The 21,139-nt window shown below is 41.0% G+C and overlaps 1 protein-coding gene, 1 non-coding gene and 1 pseudogene across 4 annotated transcripts; 1 reads left to right on the top strand and 2 right to left on the bottom strand.

Moving 5' to 3' along the window:
* Window positions 1–88: 88 nt before the first annotated feature.
* LOC110066482 (uncharacterized) lies at window positions 89–20,707 on the bottom strand. 2 transcript variants are annotated; one of them, XM_089296715.1, is made up of 5 exons: window positions 20,605–20,707; window positions 3,366–3,414; window positions 2,939–3,039; window positions 1,448–1,543; window positions 89–852 (listed from the first exon to the last, which is right to left on the bottom strand). In XM_089296715.1, the coding sequence occupies exons 1-5, from the start codon at window positions 20,668–20,670 to the stop codon at window positions 748–750; spliced, it is 417 nt and encodes a 138-aa protein (XP_089152841.1). In that variant the 5' UTR covers window positions 20,671–20,707; the 3' UTR covers window positions 89–747. The 2 variants fall into 2 exon arrangements, with proteins under 2 accessions (XP_089152841.1, XP_020629373.1); XM_020773714.2 differs by lacking the exon at window positions 20,605–20,707 and adding an exon at window positions 5,527–5,690.
* On the bottom strand, window positions 4,439–4,511 carry Trnat-ggu (transfer RNA threonine (anticodon GGU)). Its single transcript has one exon. It is a non-coding gene; the product is annotated as a tRNA-Thr (tRNA).
* On the top strand, window positions 5,869–15,972 carry LOC110066407 (uncharacterized; annotated as a pseudogene). The gene is made up of 3 exons (XR_016209355.1): window positions 5,869–6,550; window positions 10,420–11,134; window positions 13,872–15,972. The product of XR_016209355.1 is annotated as an uncharacterized LOC110066407 (transcript).
* Window positions 20,708–21,139: the final 432 nt, after the last annotated feature.

The raw sequence follows: 21,139 nt of genomic DNA, 5'->3' as shown, positions 1-21,139 counted from the left end.
AGGGTTACCCCACTATTTATAATTTAAGTTCGGCGGCAATCATTTATATAAATACACTTGTGCAGACGGAGACTCACGAACATCACGCTGCTAGCAGGCCTGTCAGCTTTTTTCAATTAAATAAACCGAAATACATACGTATACCTAGCAACATGTTTATAGCAAAAACCGGAGGAGTTGTTCAACAGGTCATTTGCGAGTTGCCTTTTGCCTCTGTGTCAAAACGAGTCTTCGTGTAAAACCATTCATATGTAAATGTGTTTCCCCGACAGGTTCATTTTCATGCAAATCAAACTCATTTTCATATGAAAGGTTTTGCACAAAGACTCATTTTGAAACAGAGGTGCAAGGTAACTCGGGATTGGCCTATTGTCCTGAATTGGATACCGCACCTTGATTGTTGTTGACATATATAAATTTTGATTCTGTTTAGCTCCAGGGAGGCGTTATGACCCACTGGACTTAAAATCAAGCAGTCCGGGTTGTAGCCAAGTTTTACAATGCCTTCATGTAGTTCAACACGGACCAACAAGAATGCGCCAAAGAAACGGCTCTTATCTCCTCGTCTGAAAATCGGATAGGACATTTGAACGAGTCTAGACCCATTATTTGCGCGGCAACAATTCTGTATTACAATAATAAGCGTTGTTTCCGTGACCCATGTCGAAGGATACAGTGTGGGCGTGAGTTGAACTTTGTTACAAACTGGCCTTCAGTACATAAACCAACATACAAGTACTGATATATTTAGTCCGACTCATCACTGGCGTGAATTGTCATGTGTCCTGAACAAACAATACACTCCTTCCCTTTCAACTCCGATCGGCAATACTTGCTAACATGGCTTTCAGCCTATTGACAAAAAAACAACAACAACACACAAGTACAAGTATACAAATATGCAATGAGTGATTCCAGAGAAATATCCATACCCACCCCAAGGAGGGTTAACGGGGAAATTCCAAAGGGGATGGGGGACTCAAAAGGCCACATTTTTACAGCGGAGTATAACAACAACATGAATTTTCAGAGGGACTGGGGGGGTTGTTTAAACTAAAGATCCCTCCATGGGAGTGGTATGGATATTTCCTGGAACAACACATAATGAAAATATTTGCAGATTAGATGATGGACATTTGAAGACTATTAATTTTGATGTGATTTACTCTTGAATATAACACAATGTAGTCAGTACAATCTACCACAGCACTCGTCAAATAATTACAATTCAAAATAATGCAGTCTATTTCACAGAAATTTTTAAGTGCTGCTCAGGTTATAAGAATGTCAGTGCCACTTAGTAAGGTAGATATACATACATAGTTGGAGGAATGAATGGAGGTTCAACAGGATTAGAAGACAATTGATTGGCCTTTGCATGCCAGCGCTAAACTGTTGGAAATGAGCAAACCATCGTACGGTATTCTGAAATCATTTTTACACAGACCTTGCTCCCAACTAGGAGTTCTTCAGTTTCAAAGTCAATTTCATTTGACACAAGTGTGCAGTTATCACCACCAGTCTTCATAACATGTTTGAACACCTGTTGAACATTACAAAGGAAAATATAATTCTAGGTTTCCCAGGGAATGGAGGAAGAAGCTACTTGGGGTGAGAACTACAAAGCCAAAGGTTAAGTCCAACCTCAGGCCAAAGTAAGTCTTCATTGGGCCAAGTGGCTCATCAGGCCGGAGCTTATCCTGGTTTTCACAGCATAAAGCAACTAGGAGTATTTCTACTCCCCCTGGATAGGATGTTAGTCCACTGCAGAATTACCTCCCAGCATTAAATTTACCAGTACCCCAATTTATACACTTGGATGGAGAGAAGCACTGTGAGAGTCAAGTTTCTTGCCTAAGAACAAAAATTATGCAATGAACCAGTCAGGGCTCAAACCCAGACTGCTTGATCCAGAGTCCAGCATGCTAAACAACTAGGCCATTGCCCCTCCCTCTTCAGGTCAAAGTGGATGCTACTATGTCAATTAAAACTTATCGTGGTTTATCTCTCAAGATAGAATGACAGCTCATTGCAGGTTACCCATTCCCCCAACACTTGTTCAGACTGCTCAACAGTTTTTAGGCACTCATTTTAATTGTGTAATTCCAGAAAATATCTATACCTCCCCCATAGAAGGGATTTTTTCTAAGACCCCTCCTCAAGGCCTTCCCTAGCCCAGCCCCTCTGGAAATTCTAATTAAACTTAATACATTTCTTTAAATGTTTTGGTCTTAGAGACCCCCTCCCCCCCCCCCCCTCCCCTGCCCCCCAACAGCAGGAACTATAATTTTAAGAGTCAACTCAGTTGTGACTCATACTCATCCTGAAAGGATGAATGAGCTACAATCCTGGTAAAAAGTCTTGGGACACTGCACTTTTGCCAACATATGGTCTTTCTGTCCACCTCCACCTCCCCACCCCCAACACAATGTTGATGTTGATGCATCCAAAGTAGACCCACTATTCTAACATTATTTTAAGGGGAGTGGGGTTCGGCAAATTAAACAAAGACTTCCCACTTCAAAATAATACATCACCAGTTGTCATTTTGTCAAGTGTCCCGGGGACTTTTGGCCAGGATTGTAGCTCTTGCTGGACCAAATACTTGACGCTCTACAAAATCTCTTGTTACCCATGTTCGAAACGAAAGATACAGACTGAGTTTTTGTGTGAAGCTTGTGGGCCATTAATTCAAAGGAGGAAATCAAGGATCCATAGTTTATAGCACAGACTGAAAAGAAGAGGTTAGCAAGATATTAGCAAGATATCTCTACTTGTGCTTGGCAGGTTTGGGATAAGCTTGAAATAAAATAATTTTAGTGCCCATTGAATAGAAACCTAGAGGTATAATAAATTTAACTATTTCTAGTTATGCTAAATGGATTGACCAGTAATGAGACTGCTCAAAAACCAGCTAAATTAAATAATATATTCTTACCATATCTTTATTTACTTCATGATCAATAATGGTGATCACGTAAAATAATGGCTCATCATCAAAACAACATTCAGCAAATCCTTCCTCTGGTGGACCACATGCTGTTAATTAATATTGGATAAAATATTTGTGATGTAATTTGGTCGAGATTAGATCATGGATCATTAGGTTGATGTAACTGTTACATCTACATGTATAGCGTGACTGCTGCAGGTGATGTTGATAATCAATATTCAATAACTGAATCAGTAAAAATTACCAAGACCTTGATTATTGATCTTGCCATCACAAGAAGTTAACACAAAAAATGTTTTAGCATGTCTTCAGAACTTTTATAATATGTTGTGAATCCACAAGACAGCTGCACTTAAGAGTGTTTACAGTAATTTAAATTATCCATAGGTCTACATGTATGTAGGTTGCCTACTTTCTCCCATGACTCCATATTGCTTTTTATCCTTTGTTAGAAGTGTTCCCTGAAATAGGAAACAGAATGTGCATTTTAGTTCATGTCACTGCAACACTTTATCCACTACAATTACCTTTCTCAATTTTTAATAATTAAGAATTGGTTCATGGTCATCATGCGTATATAGAGTTATGGTTGCACGCGGGAAGTTTGGAGAGTATGAAAGAAACGTAAGAGTTGCTCAAGGCGACAGCCAAGAACAACTCTAGCTTCTTGAGTGCTCTCCAAACTTCCCAAGTGCATCCATAACTTGATATAAGCACAGCTAAAAGCATGAACCAATTCTTTTATAACATGGCGATAACAACTTGGGCGCTAAAACATGTTTTCTTTGTGATTGACTACAAAGTTCTCACAATACGTGGTGGAAGAAAACAAAGGTCATTAGGATCCTAACAAGCCACAATCGTTTGAGCAATGGATGAGCAAAAATGCTTAACCTGGTTTCTAAAATTGTCAATGAAAAATGCACTTCTTCGAATTAATTATAATGAAAATGTAGGCAGACAAAGTCAAAAATACTCAATGAAAATGTAGACAAACAAAGTCAAAATACTCGCATTTAAGTAAACATCTTAGCTTGGCAAAAGTCAAAGGCTTGAAGTCGAGTTTGGATTGTTCAGAATAATCTTCACATTGATTGCCGAAACTTAAACAAAAGGAACTTGCACTAAACTTAACGGAAATTTTGCAGCTAAATCAAAACTGTACATGTCATCTTATATACGCACGGCCGTGCGTACATAGAGATTTCGTTCATGATGGCTCAATAGGAATTAGATAGGACTAGTGCATGCGCTATGTTTATAATTTATTACTTAGTGTGCACTCTCATGCATGGCATGGTGTGTGAATTTGTGTGTGCAGTAAGGATGCACAGAAACTATTAGCGCAAACATCCTTAAAAGAATGCACACACCAACTCAATTACCATTGTAATAGCTGTCCAACAGTAGCAATTAAATAATGAAAGAATGAAAGATGCAAATGCAGCTATAACACTACTGGAAAAATGACCTGAAAAAATTTCGAGCTCTAAACGGGATTCGAACCCATGACCTTCGCATTACCGGTGCAATGCTCTACCAACTGAGCTATCAAAGCCACATGAGAACAGTCGTGTGTGAGTTCAGCCCTATATGTTCAGTGGACATAATACTCAGCTCAAGGATGTGAATTCCATAGTAATAGATGTCTAAAAGTAGCAATTAAATAATGAAAGAATGAAAGATGCGAATGCAGCCACAATACTATTGGAAAAATGACCTGATACTTTCAATTACCATTTTTTAAAATTCTTCAAATTTCTAAAAGCTATTAATATTCAATTCCCTTGAAGGTTCAAGAAATAGGGATGTAATGGCCACACCTAAAATACCCACCCCCTTCTCACACCCCACCCAACTGGGGCATGTTACTGCTTTAACAATAACTTTGTGCAAATCTTGAAGTACATGACTGTATTAATTACAAAATATTCCAAAGAATAATAAATAAAATTCCAGTCATAATAATTTGTGGTGGCATTCACTATATGTCAACAGGGGCAAACATATTAGCTTTGATGGCAAATTTAAGTGACATATTCAAAACTTCAACCTCCCCCTCCTCCCCTCCCCCCTCCATCCCCTGCTGGGCATTATGTATTTTGCTTTTTCATTTGGTCAGATTCCTATCCCCCAAGGCAAAAATGGTGTTTAAATACCCTACCCTGCTGTTATACTATATGATCAAATGCCCCCATTCCCCGGAAATCAATGAGAAAGACTATTATTTTTTGATGCACAGTGTATACAAAGAACATTTTTGTCCCTTCATTCCTTCTGCGACGCTTCGCCATGATCTTAAGGCAACCTGTTCAACAACCCAACACCCACCCCCACCTAACCCTCCATATAGAGTCACCTCTGACCGGGCCACTAACAATTCTCGTCTGGAGCACATCAGCAAGTCCAGGGTACACCTGGGAGGGAGTTCGAAGTCTCTAATTGATCGATCGATATATTTCCTTGCACGTTAAGCTTATTAAAAGCTTAAACCTTTGCATGGTCTTCCACAAGACTACACTTCTAGTCAGTATGCCATCAGCAACAGTAACAGGGATGAAACAGAACTTTACCTGAAACCAGGAGCCATCATCAAAGAAAGACAAATATGCCAGACCTTCCAGCTCAACAGCGCTCATGATCAATTAATTCTACACACGCAGGACTGTCCACACGCAGCAAAAGCCGCCCGCAGCCATGTTGGTTTAGATCCCAGGCCTTGACAATAAAAGCAAACGCGCGCAAAATGGGCGTGGGTTGCGCGCGAGATCGTGCAATCACATGCGCCCACTCGTGACAACGGGGCGTAGACTAGGTTGAAGAGCCAAAGCCATGGCACACTTTGTAATGTCTTTATTTTATTTATTTCAAACTTGATTGAGTTCGGGATAGTTTTATGTTACGCAAAATTTCGAATACTCATAACCCAGTACTCGAGCGTACGGCTCCGTGACTCCAAATTCTTTGGCGTGACTTAAGTTTTATGTGTGCGACAAACCATGGACAAACACAGCTCGAAAGCAAAGGCTGTAAGGGCAGCAAGTATATTATCGGACGTTCGACGGTCTTGATGCTAACGTGAAGGGAAGAGTGGGAAAGATTGAGTAGTGGAAACCAATTATACAGGATGATCATCTTTACCTCTTGCCTATCGTTTTCTTTTCATGACTTTCATATCCCCGTTTGACACATCCTCTTTTGTTCCAATTTCCGTTCAACATATCGAGAAAACAAACAAATAGTCCAGCACACCACCCATGAAGGGAATCTTTTTTCGGTTAAATATTCAAATCACTTTCGGTTTCGTTTAGATTCCGCCATTTCTAATAAGGAAACCATTTGCGACGGGTTTGCGATATCATTGAGCATCGTTAAAAAGCTGATCCATAAAATCACCAACTTCACCAGCTATCCCTAAAGTAAAGCAAAGGAAATTGCTCCTCCACTAAACCCTGACTAAACACAGTGAATAATTGTTCACTATCGTCATTCGTTTTGATGATTGAGCCTTGGTAGATGTGCATACTATTAGAAGATCGAGTTCCTGTTTGAGAGTGCAAAGGATTTCAATTTAGTTAGGACCTCAAAGATTCACAGGTTTGTTGCTTTGATTTTAGAATTATGTACATGTATAGAGTCAGCTATTTCTGATCCACCAGGTACACACGTCAATATTTAATAAATACAATACTGAATCCTGCCTGCCGCAATCTTAGTCACATGGAGTCGCATCAGTTATGTTCCACTGATACTGTTGTAAGTACAGAGTTTAGCTAACAGGGTATATTCATCTCCATTATCGATAGCCGCTAACCGTAAACAGGCTAACCTGGGCGCTATTCAGGCTAACCTGAGTGATATTCAGACTAACCGGAGCGCTATTAAGGGCTAAGTCGGCAGTCTGCAAATGTCATACAACAGTCTGACACACAGGTAGCTACAGATAAAAGGCCATGTTATGTTTCTGTCAAATCGCCTGACTTGCAATGCATCGAATTGTTCCAATAACGTCAAGGCTGCTCCCATTCGCCTGTTATTCATTTGGCTATTAAGTAGGATTCACAGCGTAAATGAAATGGCGCATACGATTTTCTTGTTTCTCGATAAAAGGCGGAAACAATAATGATATTTGTCTGTTTCTCACTCTAGCGTGGGAGCGCAGACGTATTTATCACTGTTTCCGCGGTAACTTCAAAAGACAGACCATGCAGACTGCATTTACTTTTGACTCGCATTTTTTCAGTTCTAGTCACAAAATAGCGTTCAAATATATATCGGTGTGTTTGTTATTTATGCACAAGCCACACTGCACACAAGCTCAGTATGTGACTGTTGATTCAGTGGTCTCTAACAGACGATCGCTTCATAGATTTTGTAAAAATTACTCCGGCCCTTTAGTCCTAAATATGCTTTAAAAATAAAGCTATTTTAAAATTTTACTTGTAATGTAATTTCACAAGTAGAATTTTGGTTTACAAAATATAATTCCAAGTGATCGTTGGAGCGTGTCAGCGATCATACGAAAAAAGCCGAGCCCATGGAAAGATGACAGAGAACCGAACATTATTTGACATGCTCAGTGCGATACGGTTGCCGTGATAAGTTGATGCGATGGTAAATTTATCTGGCGTTATGACATTGGTGTTTTTATGGCGATTTAGATTACGAGTAGTCCCTCTTTCGCTTAGTCCGTCGAGCGTGACGCAACAGAAGTCAAAGAAAACCGTGAGGAAAAAATGTCTGGAGGCATCTATGAATAAACCTCGAGAAAAGAATGGCGCGGTCGACGGACTAACCGAACTGGAAGTACTACTCGTAATCTAATGGCGATTCAAATGGACACAATTTGCACCCGAGATGTATGGAAGACACAAAGAACATCCTATGGTGAGGTAAGTGAAGTTTGTTCCTATGCTTTATTTTGGGAATATTAAGGACTACAGGGAATTACCCATACAAAGTCTCTTAAACGCGTTTGTCTACATGTATTGAGTCAACAGTCAGGTACTGAGTTTGTGCGGCCTGTGGGTAATTAACAATATTTCCGATATTTTAAGCACTATTTTGTAACAAGAACCGAAAAAATGGGAGTCAAAAGTAAATGTGAAAACTAACGGTAAGAAATCAAAGGTCCCGGCCTGGGCTGCCTCGTGTTGCTGCGAAGAAATCCATTTCCAAACCAAACAAGTGTAATGCAAGCGTAACACTAGATATACATTTTTACTTCTGTTAATTTTACCAATAAAATTTGACCTGCCTTGATCTGGCCCGACTCGACCCTTAATTATTGACAATTAATTTTGTAATCTATACCTGTTTGCTTACTCTCGGAAAGTGTACATTATATAATAGTTTTTAAGCGACTCATTGCCTGTGATCCCCCTAGATTTCCCCATGTTATGCTTCCATTTAGATTTTTGGGAATTCAGTATTTACAACCGTTTACCAAAAGGGTTTCCTAATTTCCGAATTCCATGTCGTCCATTTTAGGAATGTTTATCCGGTTATATATTTAAGACAATTTTAAACTTAAATCTCTTGTTTGTTGCTTTATTTCACGGAATGAAATGATACTGATATCAGAGGAATCGAAAACCAGTCAGCGAGAATAACTTCTGGGTAATTCGCGAATTGTCTAAAAGTTTAGACTATGCTCTCATGCTAGCCTGTGTAGAGGCTACACATGCTAAAAATTGTAATGATTGTTCGATTCGTCTTTTCTTCAAAATAAACTTTAATCTCGGATACGCGATCAAATTTACACGTTTTCTCGACTGTTCGACTCGACTTCACTCGACTATTGACTTGACTCGTTTAGAATTTTCAAGTTGACAACTCCTTCTCGACCTACTGTTACGAAAAATGTAAACTGGTGTACACATCACGTGCTCGCATGGAAGTGAGGTGATTTCAACAAGTTTTTTTGTCGACTTTTTTGTCGACTTTTTAGCCGACTTTTTTAGTATTTTTCGCCATTCACAGGAATCTTACATTAGGAACCCAAAGAATGGCTACACAGGAATGTACCGAACTCACTCCGTACCTTCGTGTCCACGTGACCAAAGTCACGTGGACACGAGGCAAAAAAAGGTACTCAGTATTCACGGTCTGCACAGTCTTCACTGGTCCTCACGGTCTGCAGTCTGCATGGTGTGCGTTTTGGAGTGTCCGCTATTTTTATAACGATGTTGAATGTTTCATCAAACAGGCCGGCTCGTACAAACAGTCTTCTGAAACTTCCCTCTTTTAACTAGATTTTAATCTTGGTTGATACGAACTGACCGTAGCAAAATAAAGCACGAAAATGACCACCATGTTATGACATAACATGGTCACGTTGCGTGATTTGTCAGACTAAAATTTCTTTGTTAAAGACAGACCGAGACATAATCAAATATATGTTTTCATTTTCGTTTTGCACCCGCTTTCAGTATTACGTGTATAGGTGACATCTTTCGACATGCCATCTTCCGCTATGCTATGTAACCTGGCCTACGTCAAAAATGTAACCATAACGGATTTCTTTACACTAAAACTCGAATTTTAGTCATGAAAGATGGATTTATTTGACATGAAACTAAGGTTGGGAGTACCAAAAAGTCATTCCGGGAGAAATAAATCGACTGTTTTGAATGTTTACACCTTGCGAACATTAAAAGCGGCAGTAGCCCAAAACAGAAGCATATCATATGCTTCTGCCCAAAACTACCGGAGGTCACTATTGAGAGCCGATCGACTACACTAAAAGTGTTTGAATCGTCCCATTAATAGGGAAACATGCACAATCCGCAATCTTCTTCAGCCATTTGAGGTTAGTAATTGTCATTTATCTGTCATTTGTTCCGCTAATAACTGGAAAATTGCCAGTTTCAGAGTTAAAAGCTCTTTCAGCCCTTAACATAACATGTCAAAAGATGGCATGTAGAACAATGATCGAAAGATGTTCGCCTATGCACGTAACAGTGAAAGCGGATGTAATTTGTATAAGCCCTTTCTACCAGTCCAAGGGCATTTTGCTTTGCGATTGGCCCAGAGATCTCTTCTTCAATTGACTAACTAAACTTACATATTTAGATTCCACCGCGTGGGACATTTTCACCTTGTTATCCTCCCTTCCCCTCAGCCTTTCTCCTTCCAACCCCTCTCCTCACAAATTCCGGTCCCCCTCTCCCTCTTCTCCCACTCATGGGTACCGCTGGTGACCACTAGTAAGGATTAGACCAACCACCTCCCTTTCTTTTCCTCCGACCGGCCTTTCACCCTCCTTTTCCCCTAGCCGGAAGCGTATACCACTCCGGCTTCACCCTTTCTCCAAGCGCACTGGCGATGTTGTTGGCAAGTTAAAACTTGGGATAGTTACCAACAAGAAAATGAAAAAAAACAAACAAACAAACAAAACAGGAAATGAAAAAGTGAGGTCCTAAAAAGAAAACTTCATGTATCTGACTGTTTTCCCTCTACCTAAGGTTAACCAATACCAGCTTGTTCCCACCATGGCTTGTGCAGCACCAACAGCTTCATCCAGTAAAGAGACCACTAACTATGCCCGCTTGTGTCGTCTGCTGGTTGATGTTGGTACCCAGGCCCTCAGAGACACATTTGATGCCATCCATGCACCAGCAACCCTTCACACAGTTTTGGCGGGAAATAAAACCATGCTGCAATCACTCAGAACAAGGAAAATTATTAATCCAACACAATGGGGCAAACTGTTCCCTGCCATTCCTAATTCAGTGTCTTCGAGAGACTTTGACGTGACTCTCTTAATGGTTCTGTTGCGAAACATATGCGGCTTGCTCTCTCCCATAACTGGCTGGGACGCATTTCCTGCAGTAACGGACTTGACTCGTGAAGCGGATATCGCTCGTGTTAAGTATTTTAGAAACACTGTGTACGCTCATGCCGAGCACGCTTCAGTTGATGACGCAACGTTCAACACATACTGGCAAGACATCCGGGATACTCTGGTGAGACTGGGAGGAGTTAAGTATAAAGCAGCTATCGACAATCTTGAAACTGAGTGTATGGACCCTGACATTGAAGATCACTACAAAGAGCTTCTCAACCAATGGAAGAGAGATGAGAACAGCTTGAAAGATCAGCTGGAAACGGTCATAAAAAGGCTCGATGAAATGACAGCATCCTCCAGCACGGCTCCTATAAGGGAAACCAGTGATGAAGGTAAGTTATTAGTTTTAATTATTTTAAATTTTTCCCGTATCGATGAACTTTCTCCGTATAACTTTAAAGAAGAGGGGGTAGGTTTATTGCTTTTTGTTGGGCTTGCGATCAAGATATTAAGTGGCGGGTCCTTTCCTTGAGGCTAATATTGTATCATTGACTCTGACAAAACTCTGTACTCTGTACTCGGTACTGTGAGGAGCGTGAGCCAATAAGAGAACGACATTCATAATAGAACGCAAATGGATTTACCATCATCCAGACCATCATCTATCCTTTAGACGCGAATTGTCTAGCGTCCCACGCAGACGCTCTTAGGACTCGTCACGCGTGCCTTCCCCACAAACGTCTGCTCAACGGACCGGTCATTTCCGTTCGCTGGTTCGGGTTGTAGGATGATTCGTCAAATCTGTTGGTATGCGTCGGTTTTCTGTGCACTGTCGATCGCGGTTCGTTGTTGTCCCGGCTTACCAAACAGTCTAGAAAAGGAAGTTTTCATTTTCTTCGATTTCTTTAGTAAACTGGATGTCGGCTTTCTGTTCGTCAACGTAGCGTAACCAAAGCGGTATCGTTTGTCGGCAAGTTGCAAGGGCGTGTTCCTCCACGTGTTGCATCACAATTTCTGCGACAACAACAGAAACAGGCGACCCCATGGCTGTTCCATGCAACTGTTTGTAGTGTTTACCGTTGTACTGAAAGTAACTCGACGTAGGGCAAAGGCTCAGTAAGTCCATGATGTCTTCTGTCGGTAACGGTAGTTTAACAGTAGATTGTTGTATAGCGGTCTCGGTACACTGTATTGCCAGTTGAAGTGGAATACTGGTGAACGGTGATTTCACATCAAAAGACACAAGTTTGTAGTCGTCAAGTATCTTTACTGTCTTAATAGCGTCAATAAAGTTATCCGTAGATTGTAGTTTGCGTCTTGATTTGTCAGTTAGGGGTTGCAGTATGGTCGTCAAGTACTTAGACAGTTGATACGTAGGGGACCCACAGAATGACACTATAGGTCGCATCGGTATACCAGGTTTAATTTGTGCAGTTTCATCAACTGACAAACACTATTCACTTGACTCTGAAGACGACTTTCGCTCAGTTTGTGGAAACGTCAGTCACCAACAACAGTTCTTTTCAGAACTACCCTCACCCAGACGATCACACTATACGAACTGCTGATAAATATGATAAATGTGATGTCCGTGATAAGCAACATACTGTTTGTACTTTCAAACAGTTCTAACCAAACTGCAGCCGGGCCCGGCGTCACGATATAGGATGCAAGTAAGCAACATGTCACGGAAAATTTCATATTTTGCCCTTCGAAAGCAAATATTTAGAAACTTAAAAACATATCTTGCAATAGAAATGAGCCTAAACAATGCGTAAGCAGATGGCAAACGACAGAGGTGTCAAACTCTGTGAAGTATAATGCAGATAACAGCGGATTGGTTCTTTCAAAACCAAGTCTAACCGCCAGTGAACGGAAGTGACCGGTCCGTTCAGCAGAGGTTCGTCGGGGAAGGACGCGTGACGAGCCCTTAGAGCATCTGCGTGGGAGGCTAAGAACTGTCAGGCCTTGGCAGTGACACTTACAGTCAAACCTGTATTAGGCGGACACCCTCTAGACCCTTGCTAGTTTCCGCTTAATACAGGGTGTCCGTTGAAAGCAGGTTCAATCAGAATTCGTCTTTTAAGGGTCATTAATATCCGTCAGTATTAAAAGACCTTGAAAGGATCAAATGGCATTCTCGTGAACGGTCGATAACTCTGAAATACCCCCGGAGGGGGGTACTCCCAAAAAAATTGGGTGGGGGTGTGCGGCCCGCTTCCCAAAACCCTTACCCTATTAATGACCAAAATCTGCGATATTCCCTAACCTATTTATGACCTATCCAAAAATTCGAAACCCTATTTATGACCTGACCCTAAAATCAAAACCCTGTTTCAGACCTGCGTTAAAATTAGTTCCCTAGTTCAGACCAATGTTAAATTACCGTAAACATAAGTTGTGAAGGGCTTTTGTTGATTTTCTTTTCGATAATGATGAAAAAGTGGCTTCTTCTTAAAGGCATACCTATATCAAGACTAGAGTCTAAAAACCATACCCTATTTATGACCAAAATGGCCAAAATCAGCTAAAATCGATACCCTATTTATGACCGAGACGGCTGAAAAACCATACCCTTTGGGGCCGCACATACCTATATAGCCCATATTAGGGAGTAACCCCCCCCCCCTCCCTGGGGAAATACCTTATTTCCATAAACAGTGACAAGTATATGAGGTAAAGTGATTAAAGTATACAGCAACAGTATCTACATTGATAGAATTATGTGAAGGTTCACAAAATCAAAGGACAAAAGTGCTGGAAAAACAAACCGAATAATAAAATATCGCATTTCTGTAACAGCTCTTTGTCGGCAAACTTAAATGATCGATCTGTTAAAACGTGGACAAAAAAAACATGCATCCTTTTTGCAGTGTCAGTTTGATACAGGTTTATAACAACAGAAATGACCATAAAAGTCAAGTTTAAGCTCTCCGCGTCCACTTAATAGAGGTGACCGTTGAATACAGGTATATTTGACAGTGAATGTAGGAAAAGAAAAAATGGGACTTGCACCGCTGTCCGCTTAATAGACGGTGTCCGCTTAATATGGGGTCCGTTTAATATAGGTTTGACTGTAAACATCCCCAGCTCAGTAACGTTCTTTACTTTATACTTTTTCTTGATCAGGTAAAACCCTGAAGCAAGTGGATCTCTCGAATATGTGTAGAGAGCAACATCACGAGGATGAGCCTCTCAATTATTACTGTCAAGAATGCAAAGTTTGTATTTGTGGCAAGTGTGGACAAACACGTCATACTCGTCACACCAAGGTGGATATCCAGCAAGCCGCCCACGAGCAGAAACCAAAGATAATGGAAGTTTTACAGGAAATGAAGGTAGATATGGCTGATTATGAGATCCAAATGGAAAAAACAACAGAATTGTGGAGAAAAAGCAGAGAAAAGATTGCCGCAGCGCGTAACAATGTACAGACAACTGTCGAAGAACTCGTTCGAGTCTTAAGAGAGCACGAGGCTGCCATGGTGACTAAGTTAGATGTTCTTGATGAAGCTGAACAAAGAGATCACGCAACGCAGTTGGAACATTTTCAGACGTGTGTCACACAATTTAAAACATCCGTGGAGCATTGCGAGGTAATCTTACAGAGAAACAGCAGTTTTGAAATTCTGCAGGCCCAACAGGATGTCATTGAAAGGAGTAAAGGCTTAATAAAGGCAACAAAAATGGACATTTATAAACCATCGCATGTTTATTACAAGATCAACGAAGATTATGTTCAGAATGTGAGAAGTGGTGTTCCTGGTCAAGTTGATGTCAGTGACACGAATCCTTTGCGGTCACTTGCGGGAGGGAGAGGTCTGAAAGAAGCGGAAGCTGGAAAGAACTCTAAATTTACAATCGTAACAAACGACTCAGATGGGAAACGGTGTTATTATGAAATCGACCAGATAACAGTAAAAGTTCAGACTCCATCCGGAGAGGGTCTGGATTACTGGGTTAAACACGTTGCAGACGGTAAACATCGGGTCACCTATACTCCAAATTGTGATGGACGTCATGAAGTGATGATCGAAGTTAATGATCAACCGCTGCCTAGAAGTCCCTGGAGTGTCCAAGTACGTCCACATCAGTACACATGGAGAGATCGTCGGGGGAAACGTGGGAAAGCTCAAGGACAATTTAAAGAACCCTGTGATGTTGCAATAAACAAGAAGACAGGGACAATTGCAGTGGTTGATCGAGAGAATAACAGAATACAACTTTTTGACCCATGGTTAGATTATATATCGGCGTTTGGTCAGAAAGGCCCATCTGCTAAGAAACTAAGCAATCCCACTTAAGTTGCATTCACCAATACTGGTAACCTCATTATCATTGCTTCGAGCGCTATGCATTGCTTCAACGAAAATGGTCAGTTTCTCAACAGTATAATCAACAAACACCTTAAAGATCCATTCAAATTAACTATTACTTGTGATGACCACATGGTGGTGTCTGACCGGGGTGACAAGTCAGTCAAAGTCCTCTCCCCTGACGGTACAGAGTTAGTACGGTCTTTTAGTGCTTCAGACTGTGATGAGTCCCCTTGGATTGCTGTCTGTCACCAGAACATGCTCTTTGTCTCTTATCCCTTGGCTCATGTTGTCAAGGTTTTTAGTAAGGAAGGCGAATTTCTTTATGGTATCGGCAGTGAGAAGTCTGGTGACGGACACTTGAGTAAGCCTCTTGGATTTGTCATTGATAGGTTTAACAACCTTGTAGTGTGTGACGGAGGTAACAGCGATCTGAAAGTTTTCACACTGGATGGAAAATTTCTAAACAAGATAACTTCAGATTACAGCCGAGAATATGCCCTCGAGTATCCGTGCTCTGTTGCGTCATCAAGTACTGAGGACTTGCTGGTTATTGCTGATAGTGCCAAGGACTGTGTTTTTAGTTTTTGGTAACTTGAAAATAGATAATCGTAAAAATCAAGTATCTTTATATTACAGTTTTTGTTGTTGCTTCGTTGGGAGATATTCAGTAACCATGGTAACGTTACCAAACAAAAGTAAGATTCATTTTGCTTAGCCGGCGTTGCGACCCTTTCAAGTTATTTTAAACAAGTATCCCAGGTTTACTGGGAGCCGTCAATGTCACTTGACAATAACATTGCGTAGTAGCGTAATTTCGAATGAGTAGCGGTGAGTTAGAATGAGAACATTATGATTTTATCTACAGCTAGAAAGGCAATATGTACAAGAAATGCAATAAAAATGACTTGGCTTATTAACCGCGCGGCCATGGGCCGAGCGCGGTTCTAGGTTTACCCGTGGTTTATTTTTTTTTTTTTTGTCGGTGACCAGACGCAGACCTCCGCTCGGCCAAACTTTGAGTCACGCAACGTGTGATGTTTTTCCGCCAGAAGCTGTTAAAACATAAATACACGGACAATTTTACGGATATTGTTTTCTTTTTTGTGGGTAAAATATATTTTCTTTCGTTTTATCAAAGCGTTGGATTTAAAGGGAATAATAAATACGCTAAAAAAAGGTATTACGTCAGCCATGGAATGCGCTGACGTTGCAACTTTCACTTCCGCTACGTGACAAATACGATCGTGTTTACTTTGCAAGTTTATTTCGGCAGAAGCGACGGTCATTAATTTATTTGTAATTTTGTGAGTATTTCTTGTGGTTTTACGCAAATGAAGTAAATCCTTTGACGGTTTCATCGCAGCCAGTTCATAGATCGGAAGGAAAATTAAATATTTGCAAGCCAAGCAACGAACTTGTCAGAACGTGCAAGGATTACGTCATTGGTAGGGAAATAACCACCGTACTAAAGAAAGCCGTGGATAACGCAATTCTTGAATTATGTGACTTGTGTGACTTCTTTGCTAGCCCTTTACTCAAGGGAAAAAACAATTTAATTTAATCGTGATTTTTAAGAAAGAAAGCTGTTGTTAATAGTGTTCGTATCTTCATGCCCATACGTATCCCGAAGAAAGTTCCAGATTAAGACTATTACGTCATCGGAGATTTCACACCGGTTACGACTGATGGTGCAATAATACAGTTTGTGTTGATCAAGTAATGTGGTGTCTACAGTAATCAATGAATCATCAAGGATTGCTTTTGGAATGTACACTGCGTTGCGACTGTAGTGCTAAGAAAACAGTTAAATTTTAAAAGCGCGGTTATAAGATCTAACAGATCTTCTTGTTTTCGTTGTGTGTTACACGCGTTTCCGTGTCGTTTTGGGGCCGGTATTTCAAAGCGATTTCAGCTCTCCATAGAACAAAAGTGAGGTGTTCTGGTAAGGACGACGGTGCTCGTCGGAAATTTTAAAAAGAACCCTAAGAGGTACCAAGATCGTGTTTTGTGGACGTGGCTTGAATGTTTTTTTCACCTCTTAGAGTTACCAATTCTAAAACAACACATCATCTCCTGGTGTGACTAAATATACCTTATTACATGAAATTTTCGTGACAAAATTTTTCATTTTGACTCACTTTAATTTCGCGTTTTTGAGTGAGACACTTATTTCTTTGTCAATGCTATTTAACATGTCCTTGAAATTGATCAAACAACTTAATCAACAATGTCCGAATAAACAGAAACGCAACTGATTATGTAAACAGTAACAAGAAAGATGTTCTCACAGTGTCTACAAGGCACGGTTTGTAGTTCATACTTGAATTCAAGTCACGTTTTTAGTGGTCAGTTGACCTCATTGTCCATGTACATTAAATATTCCTTTCTGCAGACTCCAAAGAGAAAATGTTGCCGTTTAGTTTCACGACTGATGCTGTTTAACTGTTTGCGTAAATGTCTTGAAACGGATCAACAGGCGGTAGCACTTCTTTTCCAGAGGCGACAGCAAGAATGGAGGCATTCACCAAGAACGTTGAAGCAACTGAAAGGTTTAAGCAACTAGTGGAACAGCACTACAAGGAGCCAGTAAATGGACGGTTTGAGGATTGTACAAAAGAAGTGCTACCTGGAGTGGAGGAGGAAAGAAGTAGTGATGAAGAGGACCAGAACATTACCACAGAATTGTTCAAAATGATTGTTATAAACGTGTGTAATGGTAGTAAAGTCGCTTTTTTAATTATTGACGTTATGTGAGTCACTTAATTTTCGCGTCATGTTAATTTCGCGACATTTAATTTTCGCGTCACTTAAATTTCGAGATTTTTTTTAAATCGCGAAATTCGCGAAATTAACGTGTCCCAAAAATTTCATGTAATAAGGTACTTCTTTCAGTGTTGCGATCGGTGATAAACATTCCCCAGGACTTTTTTTGTATTCCCATCTGTTGCTTTTCTTTTCTGAATTTTCGGCGGCCTCTGTCCACCTTCATGAGAGTTGCAAAATCAAAGTTCGTTATCGCTCGCGCTACATCCCCGCTTAATTGCTGTCGTCTTAATGACTTTTAAATCAACGGCAGGCAAGCATGACGGAGCAGTTTCCTCTGGTGGTCAGCGGCGCTGTCCAAAGCTGTTGCTCGCGTGGCCTGGATCATGCTCGGCCCCGCGCGAGCTCCACGAGCGTTTGCTTTCCCCCGACGTTGGTCATTCCATACCTCCCAACTCGAATACGTTTTCCGATTGGAGGAGAACGTGTCACGTGTCGTGGGTCAAAACTCACTAACTCCCTAAGGCGAACAAAACTCGCTAACTGCCTAGGGAAACAACAACTTGAACTTTTGACTCGTGCTCCTTGAAACCGCGGCAAACTTGTGAGCCAGCCGACGTCAGGCAAATGATTTCTTCGCAATTTTTTTCTATTTTTGAGTTGGGCGGTAAAACAAAACACTTAATGACTGGCTCCGCGGGAAACAGTAAGTTTTGTTTCCCCTCGACCTCAATGTTCCCCTCGGCTTCGCCTCGAGGTACATTGAGGGTCTGGGGGAAACGGAACAAAACTCGCTATACAACCAGTCTGCACAACAGTATGATGATCGAAAATTATGCCAAGGTCAGTAAGAATAAGCCTCCATTTATCAACTCTATTATTTAACTCAGTATGACTCTAAATCCTACATGAACACAAACGGCTATAGAAAACAAACAACACTATAATTATTATTACTTATTGAGAAAGTCTTAGTTGCGGCTTAACCACGGCACAAAGAGAACCCCAGAGCTCGTAAACATGTTTGACGTTTGACACTGGTCACGAGATCTTAGCTGTTCTACACAACTGTAACAGAAGAACGCGAGGCTAGTTTATGTGTGGTGCCCCGATCAATTTAAACTTCCTGTAATCGGGTGTGTTTTTAAAGCCTTCAAAATTACTTTTTTTTCTAGAAGTAATAGACGTTAGGAAGTGAAATACTGATGTTGATAGATAATTAATGTTGGTATTGAAGTTGTTTTTACCATGTCCGCTGTCCGATGTCCATCCTTCATACCCATAGTACCTAAAATGTTCCTACAAGAATAATGACTGGTCCATCAGGTGGGTCTATCAAATGGGTCCACAAGCCAGATCCATGGACTGGACTCACATTGGTGGTCCATGAACCGATTCCTAGAGGTGGTCCATGGCTTTAAAATTAGGTTAAGCAAGCACCCTCTGACGATGATCCTGCTGGTATACGTTGGATCAATAATGATCTAAGTCAGTTTATCACAGAAAATGAAGAATATAAAAGCAGAGACCGATACAACTTGAGGTGATCCACAGAGTTGGTCCAGAGCCGGGTCCATTTAACAAATTGACGTCAGTTTTTTATGCGTCTGTCCTGTTATTGATCATGAATTTCGTCATAACATTGTCAAAGTAGCTGTGGATCAACGAGGCGATAGCCACGTTTTATCCTTTGTCAAAAGTGCTCCCTAAAATAACAAACAGAAATGTACATTTAACGTTCATGTCTCTGCAACAAATTATCTACTGCAATTATCCTTCTCAATTTTTAATTTAATCTATGTTTGCATTCAGCAGACTGCTGTAATAGTGATTTCACAAACCTTGATACTTCAATATTTGCTACCAAGAACTGTTGAATGCTAATTTACAAACAGTGCTTATAAAAAAAATTATGCAAAGAATAAATTTAAAGAATGCACACGCCAAATTATACCATAGCCTGCGCGCAGGCTTTTGTTCATTGCGGCAGGAGCAAAGTAAAGTCAATGAGCGAAGTCGATGAGCAAAGTCGTGAGAGCCAGCGAGCGAAGCAAGCCTGTGAGGGGTCTGGCACGAGAAATGAGAATCCAAGAATGAGATCTATCATGGAAGCTTTTCGAAATCTTTCCATCAAAGCGAATAATCTGGTCGATCTAAAACACGAACAGGTATTCGCTATGTCAACAGGGGCAAACATTTTATTTAGCTTTGATGGGAAATTTATGTGACATTCAATTGACAACCTCCAACCCCTCCCCTGTTGGGCATCAGACATTTTCCATTTTCATTTGGTCAAATTCCTATTCCCCGAGGCAAAATTGGTGTTTAAACACCCCACCCTACTGTCATGCCATGCAATCAAATGCCCCTATCCACAGGGCATCAATGAGAAAAATTGCTTTTGATGCACAATGGGTACAAAGAACAATGTTGCCTCTTGATTCCCTCTGCAACGCTTCACCATGATCTTAAGGCAACCTGTTTAACCCCCCACCACCCACCCCCACCTACCCCTCGACATAGAGTCAAATACCCCACACCCTGGGCGCCTGCCCACACCCCAATATCAACCACTGACAATTTCCGTGTGGGACACATCAAGAAGGGTATGCCCGGGGGGGGGGGGGGGAAGCTGATGTCTCTATTTGATCGATACACATTTAGCTTCCATTTTTCTTGTACGTAAATCTTATGCTTATTACAAGTTTACCGCCTCTTCTAGTGTAAGCCGTAATCTCTTTGCCAATAGCAACAACAGCGGGGATGAAAGAGAACTTTACCTGAAACCAGGAGCCATCATCAAAGAAAGACAAATATGCCAGACCTTCCAGCTCAACAGCGCTCATGCTCAATTCATTCTACACCCAACTGCAGTCAGTTTGGTTTAGATCCCAGGCCTTGACGGCCTTGACAATAAAAGTAAAGGCGCGCAAAATGAGCGTTGTCGCGCGCGAGATCGTGCAGTCACATGCTTGCACGTGTGACAACGGGGCGTAGACTGGATTGAAGAGCCAAAGCTATGGCGTACTTCGTAATGCCTTTATTTTACTTATTTCAAACTTGATTGAGTTCTGGACAGTTTTATGTTACGCGAAATTGTCGAATACTCATAGCCCCGTGTTCGAGCGTACGACTCCGTGACTCCAAATTCTTTAGCGTGACTTAAGTTTTATATGTGTGACAAACCATGGACAAACACAGCTCGAAAGCAAAGGCTGCAAGGGCAACAAGTATATTATCGGACGTTCGACGGTCTCGATGCTAACGTGAAGGGTAGAGTGGGAAAGATTGACTAGTGGAAACCAATTTTACAGG

Source organism: Orbicella faveolata, unplaced genomic scaffold (assembly GCF_042242905.1).
Source record: "Orbicella faveolata isolate gen_17 unplaced genomic scaffold, um_ofav_v1 contig_1, whole genome shotgun sequence".
Lineage (NCBI taxonomy): Eukaryota > Metazoa > Cnidaria > Anthozoa > Scleractinia > Merulinidae > Orbicella > Orbicella faveolata.
The sequence above is the reverse complement of the archived record's forward strand: the minus strand, read 5'-3'. Positions and strand labels throughout refer to the sequence as shown.

Excerpts from the sequence above, each read along its gene's own strand:
- LOC110066482 (XM_089296715.1), bottom strand. The coding sequence starts at position 20,670 with ATGAGCGCTGTTGAGCTGGAAGGTCTGGCATATTTGTCTTTCTTTGAT. Across the intron at positions 1,544-2,938 it reads ATGAAGTAAATAAAGATATG|GTGTTCAAACATGTTATGAA; the intron begins GTAAGAATATAT and ends AATGTTCAACAG. Across the intron at positions 853-1,447 it reads AACTCCTAGTTGGGAGCAAG|GCTGAAAGCCATGTTAGCAA; the intron begins GTCTGTGTAAAA and ends TTTTGTCAATAG.